General features: G+C 47.1%; 1 protein-coding gene across 1 annotated transcript in view; it reads right to left on the bottom strand.

Annotated features, from left to right (window-relative positions):
• Nucleotides 1–17,571, bottom strand: part of ABHD12 (abhydrolase domain containing 12, lysophospholipase) — a 58,199-nt gene that overhangs the window by 12,327 nt on the left and 28,301 nt on the right. The window contains exons 2-4 of the mRNA XM_047771562.1: nucleotides 9,718–9,842; nucleotides 3,418–3,523; nucleotides 1,087–1,206 (exon numbers count right to left, since the gene is read on the bottom strand). Of these exons, the coding sequence (XP_047627518.1) occupies nucleotides 1,087–1,206; nucleotides 3,418–3,523; nucleotides 9,718–9,842 (351 nt within the window). The remainder of the gene's footprint in view (nucleotides 1–1,086; nucleotides 1,207–3,417; nucleotides 3,524–9,717; nucleotides 9,843–17,571) is intronic.

Genomic DNA, 17,571 nt, shown 5'->3' with positions numbered 1-17,571 from the left:
GAGGCTGCAGGAGCTGTCTGCTGTCACGTGTTCTTTGAAAAGCAGAAGAGAAACCCACTGCAGCTTTTCCCAGACAAGGGAAGGCAGGCTGCCAAGTGAGCGCTGAGTCAGCAGCTCAGGGCTCTGCTCTCTGGGTTCAGAACGTCCTCGTGAGCCCTGCCTCCTGGATGTCTGCTGTGTCCTCTGTGCAGCCCCTCTGCCCAGACACCGCTGCGGCCTGCTTTATCCTCCTTGCCAGTTCTGACAGTGAAATGCCCCGGCCTCCAGTTGCTCCTTGCTGGCTCAGACTCACATGACCTAAGGAAGCTGCAGTAAGGACCCTCCCAGGGGTTGAGGTAGTGCTTGTTCAGAAAACATCCTGCTTCCTCTCATCCCACTGGCTCTCCTGCAGACTCTTCTCAACAAGGTTGACAACACGGGCTGCAAGGAGCCATCTTTAAACAAGGATGAGCTCCACTCCCTGCTAGTCTAAAGGATGTCCCACTCTTAAAAAGCACCTGGGATAAACCTGGGCAAGGGCTTTGTCTGCTTCCTCCACAGCCGAGTGGGAAGCGTGGCACTGCTGGCTCATGGCTGGAAGCACCCTGGCTGAGAGCACAGCAGGTAGCCCCTGAGGACAAGCCTCTCCCTGCACCTTCAGCTGGGATCTCTTTGTGTGACAACCTTCACTCCCCACCCTAAATGTCACCCTTGTCCCTCCCCAGGAAGTGTGCCTCCCCCTCCAGCAGATGCGCCTACCAGCAAGAAAGTGTCCCCACACCAGGATGGCAGCCACTGGGGAGCAGGGTCCAAAGGAGCCTCCTGGAAGGACCAGGCCTCCTGCCCACTGAGGTGCCTTCTTGACAAGATGCAACCACCTCCATCCCACCCCAGGCGCAAGTTTCAGACCAGGGTTTCTGGACACGGCTGCCCACGTCTGCTCATCTGGCAGTTCCCAGGCACACAGCCCCCTTTGCTCTGGGCTGGGGAAACACAGCTTTGTGGAAGTGTCCCCCAACCCAGAGCAACCTATCATCTCCCTGTGTTCTTGGGACACCTGTTCCCAACTGCACTGGCCCTGCAAAGGGTGGACACACCTCTCCTCACCTGGTGCCTGCGTTCCCGTGCAGGTACAGGATAATAGGGCGGCTGGAAGCCAAGGCATCCTCATACCAGATCTGGTCCTTCCCTTGGGCATTCTTCCACCAGACAGCCGGTACGGTGTGCCTGGATGCAGAAGCAGAGGGGCGGCAGGTGATGGCACCTGCAGATGGCATGACTGTGGCTCGGGTCAGACCTGAGCAGGCAGCAAGACAGGTGGGCTGACACTGAGCTGAGGGCAGCTTCTGGCAGCTGAGATAAGACATTTCCTGACTCGCAGATGGGCCCCCCTCTGGGCCACAGAAGCTTGCACCAGCACAGTTACCAGGGCCAGGGTGAGAGGAAGCTCTGTGAGATCAGACCCTGGCCAGTTGGGCCCAGCACAGAATATCCCCTCAGCTCATCCGTGTTTTTAAGCTGTACACAACTCGTGACATTTAAGACATGCTGTTGTATGTGCTCATTCAGCAACCCTGGTCTTTCCAGGTTAGCCTGGAAGCCTGGCCACCTTTGAAGTACCATTTCTACCGCAGAGCCTGTCCACAAGCTGTCTTGGCGCAGACCCACTTCTGCAGGGACATTACAGGCCCACGCCGACAGCCCCCAGATCCTTCCATGCTGGCCAGGCACATGGACATTTACTTGGTCCTTGTGGCCAAACCCTTCTTTAGAGAGGTGCTCTGCTTAATCTCAGGACACATTAACATCACTGTCGGTCACTGGGGAGGGTCTGATTTAATAAAAGGGTTTTCTGCAAAACTTATTCAAATTCATTTGCAAGAAATCTTAAACATTACATGCTCAATTTCCCCTCTTCTAGGCCTAAGTGTGGGCATCTCTTTTCTAATTATCTCTGACCCGTTTTAGGGGTCACATTTAGGGTTGGTTCTGCTCCTGCAATGATCACTCTCCTACAATTACAGATCTATGAGACAGAAAGGTTTGTCATGAAGGTACTAGGAGCTGACACACTTCTGGTAGCCAGCCTACCCGAAGCTCCTGACAAAGGTCCAGGTGGAGGGTGGGGGGTGGGATGCCCTATGCCAGTCAGAGAAGGAGCTGCTGGCTTCCCCCTCCCGGCTCCTCTTCTGGGGAAGGACCTGGCGAGAGGACAGTGAGGGCAGCTGGTGAACGGAGCTGCTGCCACCCAAGGGCCTGTGCTGCCCACCAGCACACAGTGGCTGTCGCTTCCTGCGGACTCAATGTAGTCACCACGAACACGACCTTCCTGGGTAACTGTCCACACACACCTGCCCTGCAACACAGTCACTCTGCTGGAGGAAAAAGACCCAGCCGAGCCCATTTCTTTGAAGCACAGGCCCCATTAACCAACAGAAGGGCTGCCAATTCCCCTGAGCAAAACACGCCAGGCTTCCGACCACATAGCAGCCCACATGTACACACTGGTAGTAACTGTTCCATTAAACCAAACCAGAAATGATGGAAGACAGTCCCAGCCTCAGCCTTTAAGAAGCAGGACCTCCCTGCCACGCGCTCAGGGGGCATCTCAAAGCACTTCACTCAGAAGCTTCTCAGACCACAATGGTTCTAGAAGACAAAGGCAGAGATTCAGCGCTGGAAAGAGAAGACCCACAGGAAAGCCAGTCCATCTGGTTCTGTCGTTCGAAAACACCCACTTGCCCACAGAAAAAAAACATCAAATCTGCACAGGGAACTCTACCCAATCACTTGTGATGGAACGTGATGAAGGATAATATGAGAAAAAAAAATATATATATATATATAAATAAAACTGGATCACTTTGCTGTACAGCAGAAAATAACAGAACATTGTAAATCAACTATAATAAAAAAATCTAAAAAAAAAAAATCAAATCATATGCCAATAAGTCACAGAACTTAGGTCCAACTTAAATTTAAGGCTAATAGAGTAAACACGAAGAAAAGGGCAAACACTGTCATTATCAACAGCTGAGAGCTCTGTATGTGAAAGAAAGGCAACTGTTTTCAACACCTGAACCAGCCCTTTGATGGACAGGTGTATCTCAAGCCTATTCTCACAATTCTGTACTTATAGTTCCTGTTTCTGGATTTTCACCCCCCTGGAAATAAGGCTTTCTGAAAAAAACAATTGGGTTTACAAAGCCTTCACTGTTTGAAAATCTCAGAGCAGAGCTGGTACTGCTGTCTCATGCTCCATCATCATGGAATTTAGTCAAGATCTTTCCTTTTGGAAACAGCAGATAAAGATAAAAATAGATAAGCAACAGTTCTAGAGGCTGCTTTCAGGACAACACTGGCCACACTGCTCAGGCCTTCCTACTTCCCAGAGGCCGCAGAGCCAGTGACTGGGCCTGTAGCCCTGAGGCCACTCACCAGACTCCAATGGTCACGCCTTCCTCTGGATGGAGGTAGTAATTACAGGTGTGATTCAAACCTTGATCCTGCGGTTTTTTCAAATCAATGAAATAGGGAACCCGCACTGTAACAAAATGACGAAGAGATGGAAACCAGGATTAGTAGGGTGGACAGACACAGAGGCACTCACACGCACAGCCAAGAGGAAGCTCACAATAGTGTCAAGTGCCTTCCCAACTCAAGACTGCCAGGGGTGCCAGGCCTCCAACCTAAGGCAGGTGGGGGCAAGAGCGAGGTCCCAGCCAAGAGAAAGGCTGAAGCCAGGGTGCTGGGGGCAGTGGGAAAGGTGACAAATGGCGTGTGTGTGTGTGTGTGTGTGTGTGTGTGTACCTGGGGCCACGGGCTTGACGACCCCTGAATATGGGTGTGATCCAGGGAAGTGGGACATTGAGTTTCCAGTGTTGCCACTTAACAGAGAGGCGGCCAAGGGGAGCAGATGCAAGTGGGGAAGGAATCCACAGAACCCAGCAGAGTTGAGGGAAGTTGCAGGAACAACAGGGCAATGGCTGATAAGCTGTGATGTCCCCACCTACGGGAAGCCTGGGCCTTCATGGGGGACCCCCATGAATTACAGGTGGGTGAGAGAGGGAGAGGGAAGCAGGGGTAAGATCACTGGCTCCTACTACAGAGTCCCATGTTGTCCCTGCACAAACAAGCAGCACCAAGGCCAACACCAGGACCAACTGCAGCATAATTTCCCCCTGTATACCACTGCACTTTTACTGCTTGAGGTGAACACAATTTTTGAAGTTATATTTAGTTGAAAAATGAAAAACTGATTTTTAAAAAACCCCACACCTTGAGCGGGCACGCACTTACGTTATAAAATGGCAACTCCCAGAGAAGGTGTGAACAAAGGGCCGTGCAGCCCTAATTTCCAGCCAGTCCCACCTTCTACAAGGAAGTCAGGCAACTTTGGCTTTCTTTGGTGAAGAAAATAATTTCATTACATAACCTAGACAGCCATGTGGCACCAGAGTCCTACTCACTCACCTCCTACTCCGTCCCCTCCTGAGCCCACCTTCTGCCCCAGGGCCTTTGCACCTGCTGTTCCTCCACCTGAATGCTCTGCCCCCACAGACCTATATTTCAGCTGTCACTTCCTCAAATGTCCCCATGGCTCAGTAAATGTTTGCCAAAGAAATGACATATCCACCCCATACGCCTTCCCCCAGGAACTCTCCGAGCACTTCAAACCCCACGGGGAGAAAAAGCCTCCCACCAGCCTGCTTTCCAACCTAAAGCCTCATAATCTATCACCTCCCAGGAAGCAGGCTACATTTTAAAACTTTAATGATTATCTTCTCTCAAAAGAGAAGTGGCACTCAGAGGAGGTGGCACCCTGTCTGCTGGCACAACCCCCTGCAATCCGCACACCCCCCGGACAGGCAGGCACCACTGCTGACCACAGCGCTTGCTCAGGCATGGCTCAAATATGCCAATCCTGGGATCTGACCCAGGCAGCCTGACTCTAGACTAATGGGACACTCTTGACTAATGGGACAGAAATGAGGAAGGTAAACTGGCTCTGATCCTGGCAGGCACTGAAAGTTCTCGTTACTGATCGAACTGTGTCCCCCAGAAGATATACTGAAGTCCTAACCCAACCGGAAGGTCCTCACTTGGAAACAGGGTCTGTACAGAGATGATCAAGCTTAAAGTAAGGCCATTTGGTGGACCAAATCAACAGGACTGGTGTCCTTATCAGAAGGGGGAGCTTGGACATAGACAGACACATGGAAGATAACATGAAGGCACAGGGAGATGGCAGCCATGGGATGGGGCAGGGACTGCACCGGTGCAGCTACAAGAACAGGACACCTGCAGCACCAATGGCTGGAAGAGGTGAGGAGGGATCTGTCCCATCTCCAAGGGAGCTGGGCCTGTGACACCATGGCCTCGAAGCTCCAGAACAGGGAGAGAATACTTCAGTGGTTTTAAGGCCCTGTCCGTGGTATCTGCTTTGCCATGGAGCTCAGGGCTTACTTTGACAATGTTATCAGAGAGGACTCCTGACCAGCAGGCCTGGAAAGGGCTCCACTGGACGTGTTGCCTTCAGACGCAGGCACCTACTCCTGCTAGCCCTGTGTCTGCGCCACGCTGGGAAGGCTGAGGCTGCAGTGTCAAGTGCCAGCTCATCACCCAATGGCTCTCTGGACATGACTTCCTCCATTAAACCCTGAGTGTTCAAAGCTGGGGCCCACTGTTCACCTAAGCCAAATTCAATCAACTCTGCTCCTGTGAGGCTGCAGCGTCTGTGCCTCCCTGAGAAAGGGCCACGCCAAGCTCCAGGGGATGCCCACCATGAGAAGCATCTTCCCAGGATTAGCAGTTAATCCTAAAAGCTTCCAAGCCCAGAACATCCAGAACTGAGAAGCCCAGTTCAACTTTAGGGCAGACTCACCCCTCAAACCCATCTCCCAGTTCACTTTTGCTTCTGCTTCGAGACAACAGTGGGAACAGGTGCAGTGGCTGCACTGCACACCTCCCTGCCAGCCAGTGGGAGGCCTCTGGCCCCAGGTGAGGCAGCCCCAGCAGCCAAAGAAGCCACCTAGCCACTACTGATATGAGCAAGCAGAAATGCCACAGGGCAAGGAACGGGGTCAAGGGGTGCAGGAGACCCAGACTGGCCTAAGGACGATCTGGGGTCTGCCTAGGCCAGAACACAGCTTGTTCCTGCTGACCCTCTCATGGTCATAGCCCTTGGCCCCATGACTCCAGGATGCTGGCTGGAGACCATCATCCCTGTCCCTGCTTTCTCCACAGAGTTAACACCTAGCCCACTGAGGGGGTGGCAGGGGCAGGAGTCAGGAGCCAGGACAGTGACCCACTCCCCATCACTACAGGCCAGGCTGGAGCTGGAGCGCATGGCCCAGGAAGCCAGCACGCAGGCCCAGACAGCTGCCGGGACCAGGCCTTTTGGTTTCTCCTGGTCCCGCAGCTGTGAATCATCCTCCCTTTGACCATACTGTCATTTATCAGCCACCACAAACGTCATACAGGGAGTGGTGACCCTGCACAGACGGTGCTCAGTAAACAATAAGTAAATACATAGATGAACAGAAAACAACTGAGGCTGCCACCCTTTCCTCAGCTAACCTGAAAGATCCTGGTGGGGTGAGAGGCTAAAATTCCTGGGCTGTAGGATACAGCCACTGCCTGAGAACTAACTTTCTTTTCTTTTCTCTCTTTCTTTCTCTCTCTTTCTTTCTTCCTTCCTTCCTTTTGTTTTTTCTTTTCTTTTCTTTTATTTCTTCCTCCCTCCCTCTCGTTCTTTCTTGTCTTTTTAGGGAGAGGCTGGAAGTCTTGGGCTGTGGGACACATTTAACTGCCTGAGAATTTTATTTATTTATTGTCCTTTTAGAGCCACACCTGTGGCATATGGAGGTTCCCAGGCTAGGGGTCTTACTGGAGCTACAGCTGCTGGCCTATGCCACAGCCACAGCCACACCAGATTCGAGCCGCATCTGCCACCTACACCACAGCTCATGGTAACGCTGGGTCCTTAACCCACTGAGAAAGGCCAGGGATCAAATCCATAACCTCATGGCTCCTAGCTGGATTTGCTTCCACCGCATGATGGGAACTCCTGCCTGAGAACTTTAGACATGGGGGCTATATGGCATCCCAGCCACTGAGTAAAGAAAACCCTGATGAAGTTCCCTGGTGGCTCAGCAGATTAAAGATCTGGCGTTGTCAGTGCCATGGCACAGGTTGGATCCTCGGCCCAGGAACTTCCGCATACAGTGGGCATGGACCAAAAAACAAACAAACAAACAAACAAACAAACAAACAAACAAAAACGAGCAACCCTGATAGATGAAGAGAGGTGGGACACCAACAAAGGAAGGTCCAGGTTTTATCAAATCCCAGCTCCCAGGGGCCCACGAGACTGCTCAGGGGACGGAAAAAGCAGAGGCTTAAGAACTGATGTCTCATGAAAGCTATAGTGGGCTGGCTGGCCTTGTGCCTTAACAACAAATAGGTAATTCATACACTAAAGCTAATCTCCAAAAAAGGCCCAAGGCAGTGTGCAGAAGAGCAGTTCTGCACCAAACTCTAAACCAAAACATTCCTTCCCCCCAGGGGTTGGTTCTAGATCCCAGGGCAGAGACTGGGTGTGGTGCCACCCCAACATCCCTGTGATGGAAGTTGACCTTTAAAGTTAAATACTGAAAAGCAAATGGATTTATGTTCACATGTACAGACACAGACAAAAAAGACCAGCAGGAAATAAACAACAATGTTAACACCAATTTTCTCTAAGTTTCATTTTCTTCTTTAAATCATTCATAGCTTTTCAGTTCATGTTTTGTTTTCAGAAAGATTGTGTATTTTTTTGTTTATGAAAATATATCTAAAGTAGAATAATGCCTTAAACCATAGAAACTATCCTTCATCTAAAGTTTATCTGATTGATGAATTTAGTTTCAGATAGATTTGCTAGGAACTTAAGAATCAGGAGTTCCCGTTGTGGCTCAGTGGAAACGAATCTGACTAGCATCCATGAGGACACGGGTTTGATCCCTGGCCTCGCTCAGTGGGTTAAGGATCTGGTGTTGCCATGAGCTGTGGTATAGGTCACAGATGCAGCTTGGGTCCCTAGTTGCTGTGGCTGTGGTATAGGCCAGCAGCTACAGCTCTGATTCGACTCCTAGGGTGGAAACCTCTATATGCCGAAAGTGTGGCCCTAAAAAGACCAAAAAAAAAAAAAAAAAGAATATCTTAATCATGTTTGGGAACCCAAAAGATTGTTACACTTCCCTCAGCATTCAAATGGAAACCCACAGCTCATGATTCACATCTTGAGGAGTCAAGAACTGAGGTGGCCCTGAACACAAAGGAACCCCTAGCAGCATGAGATGAAGCTGCCAGTCTCTGCATACCAGCCTGCAGATGCCACCTCCTCCACAGGGGAGGGGCACAGACAGCTGTGGCACTCCCACTCAGCAGGCATCTCTCTTGGGCGGGGAAGGGTGCCATGAGGCCTGATCAGGAGAACCCAGGAACATCCTGCCCTTTCCCTGGGCAATTGACAGGGCATAATATGAGTCTAAAGTTACCCAAATGATTATTCTAAAGAAAATCAATTCAACTCAAATATCTGCTGGGACCGCACTGTGTTGCAGCCCAGAGGACAACAGGCCACCTGCTGCCATGACATGGCCCAAGGTGCCTGGAGGCACCGGAGGCCTGCCGCATGGCAAAGCCTCACTGGGCTGACTCTAGGGTCTGCCATCGGGAAATCTGCAGCCGGCGGCTTGTGTTCATGTGTAACCCAAACTCTCTTCTGTGCTAGACGAACTGTGAACAAAGGGACATTTAAAGCCAGAAAAAAAAACTTTCCTGATTTGAGTATGTTGTCAGTTCCATGTCTGTGCTTCCTACAAGCAGCCAAAACTTAAGAGATGATAAATTCCTATAAGTTCAGCTATGTTTGTTAGAAAAATCAAATGCCTCTTAGGGTGCATTAAGACACCCAAATAAAAAACTTTAGATTTACAAAGCATCAAATATCTCAAATATCAACCTTAGTATTTCTGTTCCTCTTCCCGTTCCTCATTAGAGCAGAAATTTGCTTCTAGAAGCAACATCCACTTTCCTATGATCAAGTCAATGATAGACTTAATACCCCGAACACACATACCCAGATGCACTACATCTCATAGACATAAAATGACGCTCCTTAATAGGATTATTCCAGCAACCATGTACCTTTCACTTTATAAACCTGATGCATCTACATCTTTTTCCTCCCACTTGCCCAGAAGTAAACACAGAGTATGAAAAATACTACTTGGGCCACAACCCAAGGAATGAGAATATAACACCTCCGAAGCCAGCATACAACTCCACAAAAACTAAAGCATGTGGGGCTTTTTTAAGGGGGGGGGAAATTTTTTTAAAGCACCACCCTTTTCAGTGATCACCTCTCCCAAGGACAGTTAACCTCCTAGACTCCGTAAGTTTCGGAGTATCTCCAAACTGACAGCTTCAGAAGACTCACTCTCCTTGTTATCAACATTCCTACCCATCTCAGATGGAGAGATACCCCCAGCCCTGCAGTGGTCACCTGCACACGCAATGCGGATCCTAGGGGCAATGCCCTCAGCACAAACAACTTCAAACTGGGAAGGGGCACAGGGACAATAAAAAGGCCCTATTTCCTGACCTGAGTGGTAAAAATATAAAAACATAAAATCAACATAAAATGAACTCTTAATAAAATTAAAGGGAAAATGGACATATAGCACTTACCAAAATTCAAGAAAATCAGTTTGGCCTGTATCGCAGGACATAGTTTGATAAGAAATGGAATGGCCACATACAACCCCAGGACACAGAGGAGTATCTTCCTTAGCCGGAAGCACAGGCCCTTTCGTCTGCAAGAGAAAAGCAACGAGCAGGTCAGAGGAAGGAGCAATTTTGATGCAGCTTATGGACAGCATTGTCAAAACCACTAACCAAGACTCACACCTATCATCTCCAACAAGAACTCCATTAAGGATAAGAGGAGCCTCCCACCTCTTCTGCCTTTTAATTTGTACTTTGGACTCTCCTGGAAGGATAAAATTTGTTTCCTGAAAGCCAAAGAAACAGTCCCATTGATTTCCTACGTGTGCCCTGGGGTCAGAACACAACACAGCCATCAGGTCTCAGACAATGCCCAACCTCAAGTCAGACCAAAGCTGCAACTTCACCCCAGAAGAGTGGCTGCCTCTGGGCCTCTGATAACCTCCTACAAGCCAGCTTCTGGCAGGAAGCCCAGGAAGCTCGTAGGACAGAACCTTACTGACCAGGTGCCGGGGGGCAGAGCACAGGACTGTGGCTGTCACTACCTGTTCTCATACTTCCACCCACATCCCCACTGGAGGCCCCTTCTCCAGCAATTCATGCCAAATCATCACCCCAGGTCTCAAGACCTTCTAACTCACAACTAGCTCCAAGCTTCCTCATCCTGTTCCTGATCCTCTTTCAAAAAATATGCCCACAGAGTCCCATGGTGCAGCGGAAACAAATCTGATTAGGAACCATAAGGTTGCAGGTTCGACCCCTGGTCTCGCTCAGTGGGTTAAGGATCCAGCGTTGCCTTGAGCTGTGGTGTAGATCCCAGATGTGGCTCAGATCCCACGTTGCTGTGGCTGTGGTATAGGCCGGTGGCTACAGCTCCAATTAGACCCCTAGCCTGGGAACCTCAATATGCTGCAGGTGCAGCCCTAAAAAGACAAAAGACCAAAATAAATAAATAAATAAATCCCAGCCCAGAGATTCTCAAACTTCTTGGACTAAGGGCCTCTCTACAACTAAAAACTTGAGGGGCTCAAACAGCTTCTATTCATATGGTTTACATTTATTACTACTTGTTTTATGAGAAGTTAAATGCAAAAAATTTAAATATCCATTAAGTCATCTAATAATATAAACCATCCATTACATTAATATAATTAATATCTGTTATAAATGATTATATTTTCCAATATAAGAATCTTTAGTGAGGATATTGGCATAAACACTTTCACAAGTTTCTTTAAGGTGACAGCCTAACAGAAGACAGGAGGTTCTCGCATCTGTTTCTGCATTCAATATGCTTCAAGACTGCACGTCATGTGGCATCTGGAAGGCTCCTGAAACCCCAAGAGAAAACCAAAGTGGAAAAGGTAAACAGCATCTCAGCGTTACCAAGAAATCGCTCTGACCTCAGACAGGCTGAAGGGCCCTGGGGATCCTGTGAGCCTCGAGCACACACACGGATGCTGCTGCTAACTCAGCACATCAAGTCCCAACCTCAGTGGGGCTGATATTTATTTCTGGACTGTCTGGAAAACCGTGAACTGCTGACCCATGCAACAGCACAGAAAGATCTCTCAAAAGTCTTATGTTCAGTAAGACACAAAAGATGACATACTATATAATCCAATCTATCCAAAATTCCAAAAGGGGCAAAACTACCAAGAATGGTGATCATCAGGGCTATAAACATAGGGAAGAAACTGCAAGCAGCACGAGGCAGCTTCTGCAGTGATGGAGACATTCTTTACCTGGACTGTGGTTGTGAACACAGGACTGGATACATTGGTCAATTTTAGCATGTGTACATAATACCTCAATAAAGATGATGACAATTACGCATATCTGACAATGTCATCCATTCACTCATTCATCTGGCTCACGCAGTGGCCCCTACTGAGCACATGGCACCCTTCTGGCAGAGACAACAAGGGTGGCAAAGGAGGCCACCTGCTTCTGTGCTGTGCCCTCTGCTCAGAGGGGCAGACAAAGGCTGTGAGAGAGGCACCTGATGCAGGTGAGCCGACCTGGTCTGGGCTGCCAGGGAAGGGACCACTGCAGAAACACTAGATCAGAAATACAGGAGTTAAACGGATGATGCAGAAGTTTTAAAATGGTACCTTAAATTCCATGTAGCCCTACACTTTCACTGAGCAAAAATGAATGATATTGTGGTTAAGGTACTGGCTCCAAAGTCAGATGATCTGGTCCAACATCCAATCTTGTAATCATGGGCAAGTTACTTAACCTGAGACTTGATTTCCTCCCTGAAAGGTAGGAATAAAAATGGTACCCCTTTTGTGGTGCTCCTGGATGGATTATATACTATAATGCAGGTAGAGTGTACCTGTGAGTCCCTGGCATCTGATCCACAATGTATCTTAGCTGCTATCACCATCTTTGTTCTCACTGCAGAAAAGAGCAGGATCTGGGCACAGTGAATGAATGGCCCTAAAAAATGGAAGCTTGCATGTAATGTGAAAGGTCCAAAGAGACCAAAAAGGACTCAGGACTTTATTCTCAGAGAAATAAAAGAGCCCATAAGAAGAGAAGAACCTGAAATCAAATGCACACCACCAATTGCCTGATGCAAAGCATGTGCTTGCACCCTCTGCTCTGGCCACCCTCGGCCACTCCTGTGTCCCTCACAATAACGTGCTCACTGGCCCTCTGGCACCTGCTGTAAGGTGTTCAGGTAGCTTTAGTTTTTATGCTCTGAAAGAAAGACTTGTTCAGAAATATTCATGGCAGCTTTATTCAGCCAAAAGCTCAGACAACTCAAACGTCCATCAACAGGTTAGTGGATAAACACAGTCTGTTCTTAGAGTGGGATACCACACAGCAACAAATAGGAGCCAACTAATGACACGCGAACCAAGTCTTTTGTAGACAACCTTGATCAGTGAAGGTGGATGAAATGGGCTTGACTAATGACCCATGCTTCAAAACTAACTGGAGACAGTAAAAAGATCAGTGTTGCCAAGGGTTAGGGTAGGGGAAGTAGAGGGATGAATAGGTAATGTACAAAGACTTTTTAGGGCCGTGGAACCATCCTGGACAATACTACAACAGTGAGTACATATCACATTTTTGTTAAAACCCCAAACGGTGAGCCCTAATTTAAACTATGGACTGTGGGAAAGAATGAGAAGTCACTGTAGGCTCACTGACTCTAATAAAATGCACCACTATGATGGGGATGTCAGTAGTGGGGGTGGTTGTATGTGGGAGCAAAAGGTAGGAAACCTCCATGCTTTCTGCTTGGTTTGGCTGTGAACCTGAAACTGCTTTAAAATTAAAAGTTTAAAATAGTAAAACTCACAGAATCAGAGAGTAGGTGGTGGTTATCAGAAAATGCAAGGAGGGAAAAATGGAGAGTTGCTAATCAAATGGCGTAAAGCAAGACAAATAAGCTCTAGAGCTCCATTGTACAACACCGTCCCTAAAGCCCAACACTGCTCTGCACACTTCAAAATTTAAGATGGTAGAATATGTTAAGTATGCTTATGACACTAAGACAAAATGTCTTATGACACTTAAAACCATAAGATAAAATTTTAAAATACTTTATTTTAAAAAGTGAACAATAAGGAGTTTCCTGCTGTGGCACAATGGGATGGGTAGCATCTCTGAGGCAGGTTCAATCCCTGGCCCAGCCCAGTGGGTTAAAGAATCTGGAGTTGCCACAGCTATGGCATAGGTCACAACTGTGGCTCAGATCTGATCCCTGGCCTGGGAACTCCATATGCCATGGGGCAGCCAACAAAGGAAAATAAATAAAAATAAAAATTAAGAAATTAAAAAGTGGGAGTTCCCATTGTGGCTCAGCAGCTTAAAAACCCAACAGTGTCTATGAGGATTCAGGGTGGATCCCTGGCCCTCAGTGAGTTAAGGATCCAGCACTGCTACAAGCTGTGGCATAGCCCTCAGACGTTGCTTGGATCCAGTGCTGCTGTGGCTGTGGCATAGACCTCGGCTATAGCTCTAATTCGACTGCTAATTCCATATATTGCAAGTGTGGCTGTAAAAAAAAAATTTTAAATAATAATTTTTAAAAAGTGAACAACAACAGGAGTTCCCACCATGGCTCAGCGATTAACAACCCTGACTGGCATCCATGAGGATGCGGGTTCAATCCCTGGCCTCAGTCAATGGGTTAAGGATCCAGTGTTGCCGTGAGCTGTGGTGTAGGTCGAAGACGTGGCTCAGATCCAATGCTGCTGTGGCTGTGGCTGTGGCGTAGGCTCCGATTGGACCCCTAGTCTGGGAACCTCCATATGCTGCAGGTGTGGCCCTAAAAAGACAAAAACAAACCAAAAAAATATTGAACAACAACAACTATAACATTACTCAGAGCTATTAAGTGTTTGGGATCCCCCCGGGGAAACCTGAAGCCCAGGATGAGAAATGAGGACAGTGCAGGAATGCACTTAATGCTTAGTGGTTTTAGATGGAACCAATAGTAAATATTACACTAAAAAATTCACAGCACCAGAAAGAAAACTATTTAGTTTTGAAAACTCAATAGCTCCTAATGTATTAGAAATCTGGGCGGGGGGGTGGGAGGTCTTTTTAGGGCCACACCCACAGCATATGGAGGTTCCCAGGCTAGGGGTCTAATCGAAGCTACAGCTGCTGCCTAGGCCAGAGCTGCAGCAATGCCAGAATCTGCAGAAAAAAAAAAAAAGTTCAGGAAAAAAAACCTGATCAAGTAATCCAAGAGTTGTTTTTGAAGAAAAAGCAAAATGTTGCTGTGGCGGTGGCTATGGCTGCCAGCCAGGGAACCTCCATATGCCACGGGTGTGGCCCTAAAAAAAAAAAAGTATGAAATGCAGTAAAATGAACTGCCTGAAATCCATTATTTCTTGGATATTAAGTACAGCAATAAAATAATAAAAACTCATGTATTTAGCTAAGGTGGGTTTTTTTTTTTTTTGTCATGTTTTAGATACTCGCCTAACATGCATGTGTTATAAACAGGAAAATAACAATGGCTAGTTCTGCTTAATGTTTTATGAAATTTTCAGGAATAATCTGAGCATAACTGCTAAGAACAAGTGTATTAGGTTGATTAATTAAACTTTAATAAGTAGATTTTTTAACAATAGCTATGTTGTATTTTATCTATTTATATCGGCTTTTTTTAGGACAGCACCCACGCACGGCATATGGAAGTCCCCAGGCTAGGAATGAAATCAGAGCTATAGTCGCTGGCCTACGCCACAGCCATGCCAGATCCGAGCTGTGTCTGTGACCTACACCACAGCTCATGGCAACGCCAGATCCTTAACCCACTGAGCAAGGTCAGGGGTCGAACCCGAGTCCTCATGGATACTAGTCATATTTGTTTCTGCTGAGTCACAACGGAAACTCTAACAACGGCTATGTTTTACAATATGTCTGCCTAAAAACAGTCTCAAAAATCTTTTTGGTAACTTGCAAGTTTAAAGTTATGCTAAGTAATAAATATTTACTTAAATATCTAACCCATTTCTAAACAAGACATTATACTAAAATATTCATTATTAAGCTTAATTTTTATATGCTTCTGGGTTTTTTTTTGGCTGTACTCACAGCATGTGTAAGTTCTCAGGCCAGGAACCGAACCCACGCCACAGCAGTGACCACAGCCACGGCTGTGACAATGCCAGATCCTTAACCCACCTAACCATCAGGGAACTTCTTGGCTTTTTATTTTTTATACAGTATAGAGAGGCTAAAAATATCTGTTAATAAACATGTTCTTTTTGCTATACTGAAAAACTGTAATATGAGAAAGCATATATCTATATATTCACAAAATTTGCTAATTTGCTACAAAATGTTGGTATATGACAGACAATTCACAATTGTCTACAATCTAAAAGGTTACTAAGGGTTAAAAAGTATTACCACTATATATGCAAATGAAATTACCATTAATAATAAGGGTAAAGGGAGATAACGTTGCATGAAAATTATGCAAGGACTGTAGGATGTATTTTTTGTTAAAAGAAAAAGAATAAAGTAAATAACTGGTTGTTTCACAATGAGGAAAAAAAAGAAAAGAGTAGGTCAAAACCTGAATGGATATAGACAGTTGTAGGTTAGTGGAAAAGGAATTTTATGTTGTATGGTCAAGACTGTCTACAATTGGATGGATATATTTACACGGTTTTTAAACAATGAGCTTAGGGGGTTCTCTTGTCATGAAGCAGGTCAAGGATCTGGCTCTGTCACTGCAGCATCTTGGGTCATTTCTGTGATGAGGGTTGGATCCCTGGTCCGGGAAATTCCACCAACCATGTGTGTAGCTAAAAAAACTTTTTTTAAAATGAGTTTAATTAAGTATTAACAGTACCCAAATGCAAAACTAGAGTTTAGCTGTCTTACTGTTAAGATGACAAAATTTTCTTAGGCTATAGGTCTGCTCTTAACAAGTAAGGGGCTAGGAGTTCCCGTCGTGGCTCAGTGGTTAATGAATCCGACTAGGAACCATGAGGTTGTGGGTTTGATCCCTGGCCTTGCTCAGTGGGTTAAGGATCCGGTGTTGCTGTGAGCTGTGGTGTAGGTTTCAGACGCAGCTCGGATCCCGTGCTGCTGTGGCTGTGGTGTAGGCCAGCGGCTCCAGCTCTGATTAGACCCCTAGGCCTGGGAACCTCCACATGCCGAGGGAACGGCCCTAGAAAAGGCGAAAAGATTTAAAAAAAAAAAAAAGGTTATAAAAAGGTTTTCTTTACATTTTAAGTACTCCGCCTAGGAAACAAAGATTTTAAGTTTCATCAGAACACTCTCCTTGGAGTTCCTGTCGTGGCACAGTGGTTAACGAATCCGACTAGGAACCACGAGGTTGCGGGTTCATTCGTGGCCTTGCTCAGTGGGTTAAGTATCCAGCGTTGCCGTGAGCTGTGGCGTAGGTTGCAGACGCGGCTCGGATCCCTTGTTGCTGTGGCTCTGGTGTAGGTCGGTGGCTACAGCTCTGATTCGACCCCTAGCCTGGGAACCTCCATATGCCGAGGGAACAGCTCAAGAAATGGCAAAAAAACAAAAAAAGGGGGGGGGATCTGGCATTGCCAAAGCTGTGGCCTAGGTCAGAATTGCCACTCAGATCTGATCCCTGGCCTGGGAACTCTGTATGCCACAGGGCAGCCAAAAAAGGAAACAAACTCAAAGTTATTTTGTTATAACCATGTTACATCCTATAACTAATTTTGAATTCACAGATTGTCACTTTGGTTAGGTAAGTATTGCTTTTTAGTCATCTATGACCCTATTTAGCTAACCCTATTTAGCTAAGAGCGAAAACCTTTTCATGCTTTTGTTTTTGTTTTGTCTTTTTTGCCTTTTCTGGGCCGCTTCCCACGGCATAGGGAGGTTCCCAGGCTAGGGGTCTAATCAGAGCTGTAGCCGCCGGCCTACGCCAGAGCCACAGCAACACAGGGTCCAAGCCAAGCCGCATCTGCGACCCACACCACAGCTCACGGCGGATCCTTAACCCACTGAGCAAGGCCAGGGATCGAACCCACAACCTCATGGTTCCTAGTCGGATTCATTAACCACTGCGCCACAACGGGAACTCCCTTTTCATGTTTTTGACAGCTTTTGGTATTCTGCTTTCCCCAAATCAAATCCTAAAAGAAATCCTGATTTTGAACTGATTCTGGCATTTGCCAGAGGGCACCTGGAATCACAGTTTGTTATTTACTTTGTAAAAAGAGAGATGCTAAAAATAATTAGGCTTGGGAGTTCCCGTCGTGGCGCAGTGGTTAACGAATCCGACTAGGAACCATGAGATTGCGGGTTCGATCCCTGGCCTTGCTCAGTGGGTTAAGGACCTGGCGTTGC

This window comes from Phacochoerus africanus, chromosome 3, assembly GCF_016906955.1.
Source record: "Phacochoerus africanus isolate WHEZ1 chromosome 3, ROS_Pafr_v1, whole genome shotgun sequence".
Taxonomy (NCBI): Eukaryota; Metazoa; Chordata; class Mammalia; order Artiodactyla; family Suidae; genus Phacochoerus; species Phacochoerus africanus.
This window is presented reverse-complemented; position numbering and strand designations above follow the sequence as displayed.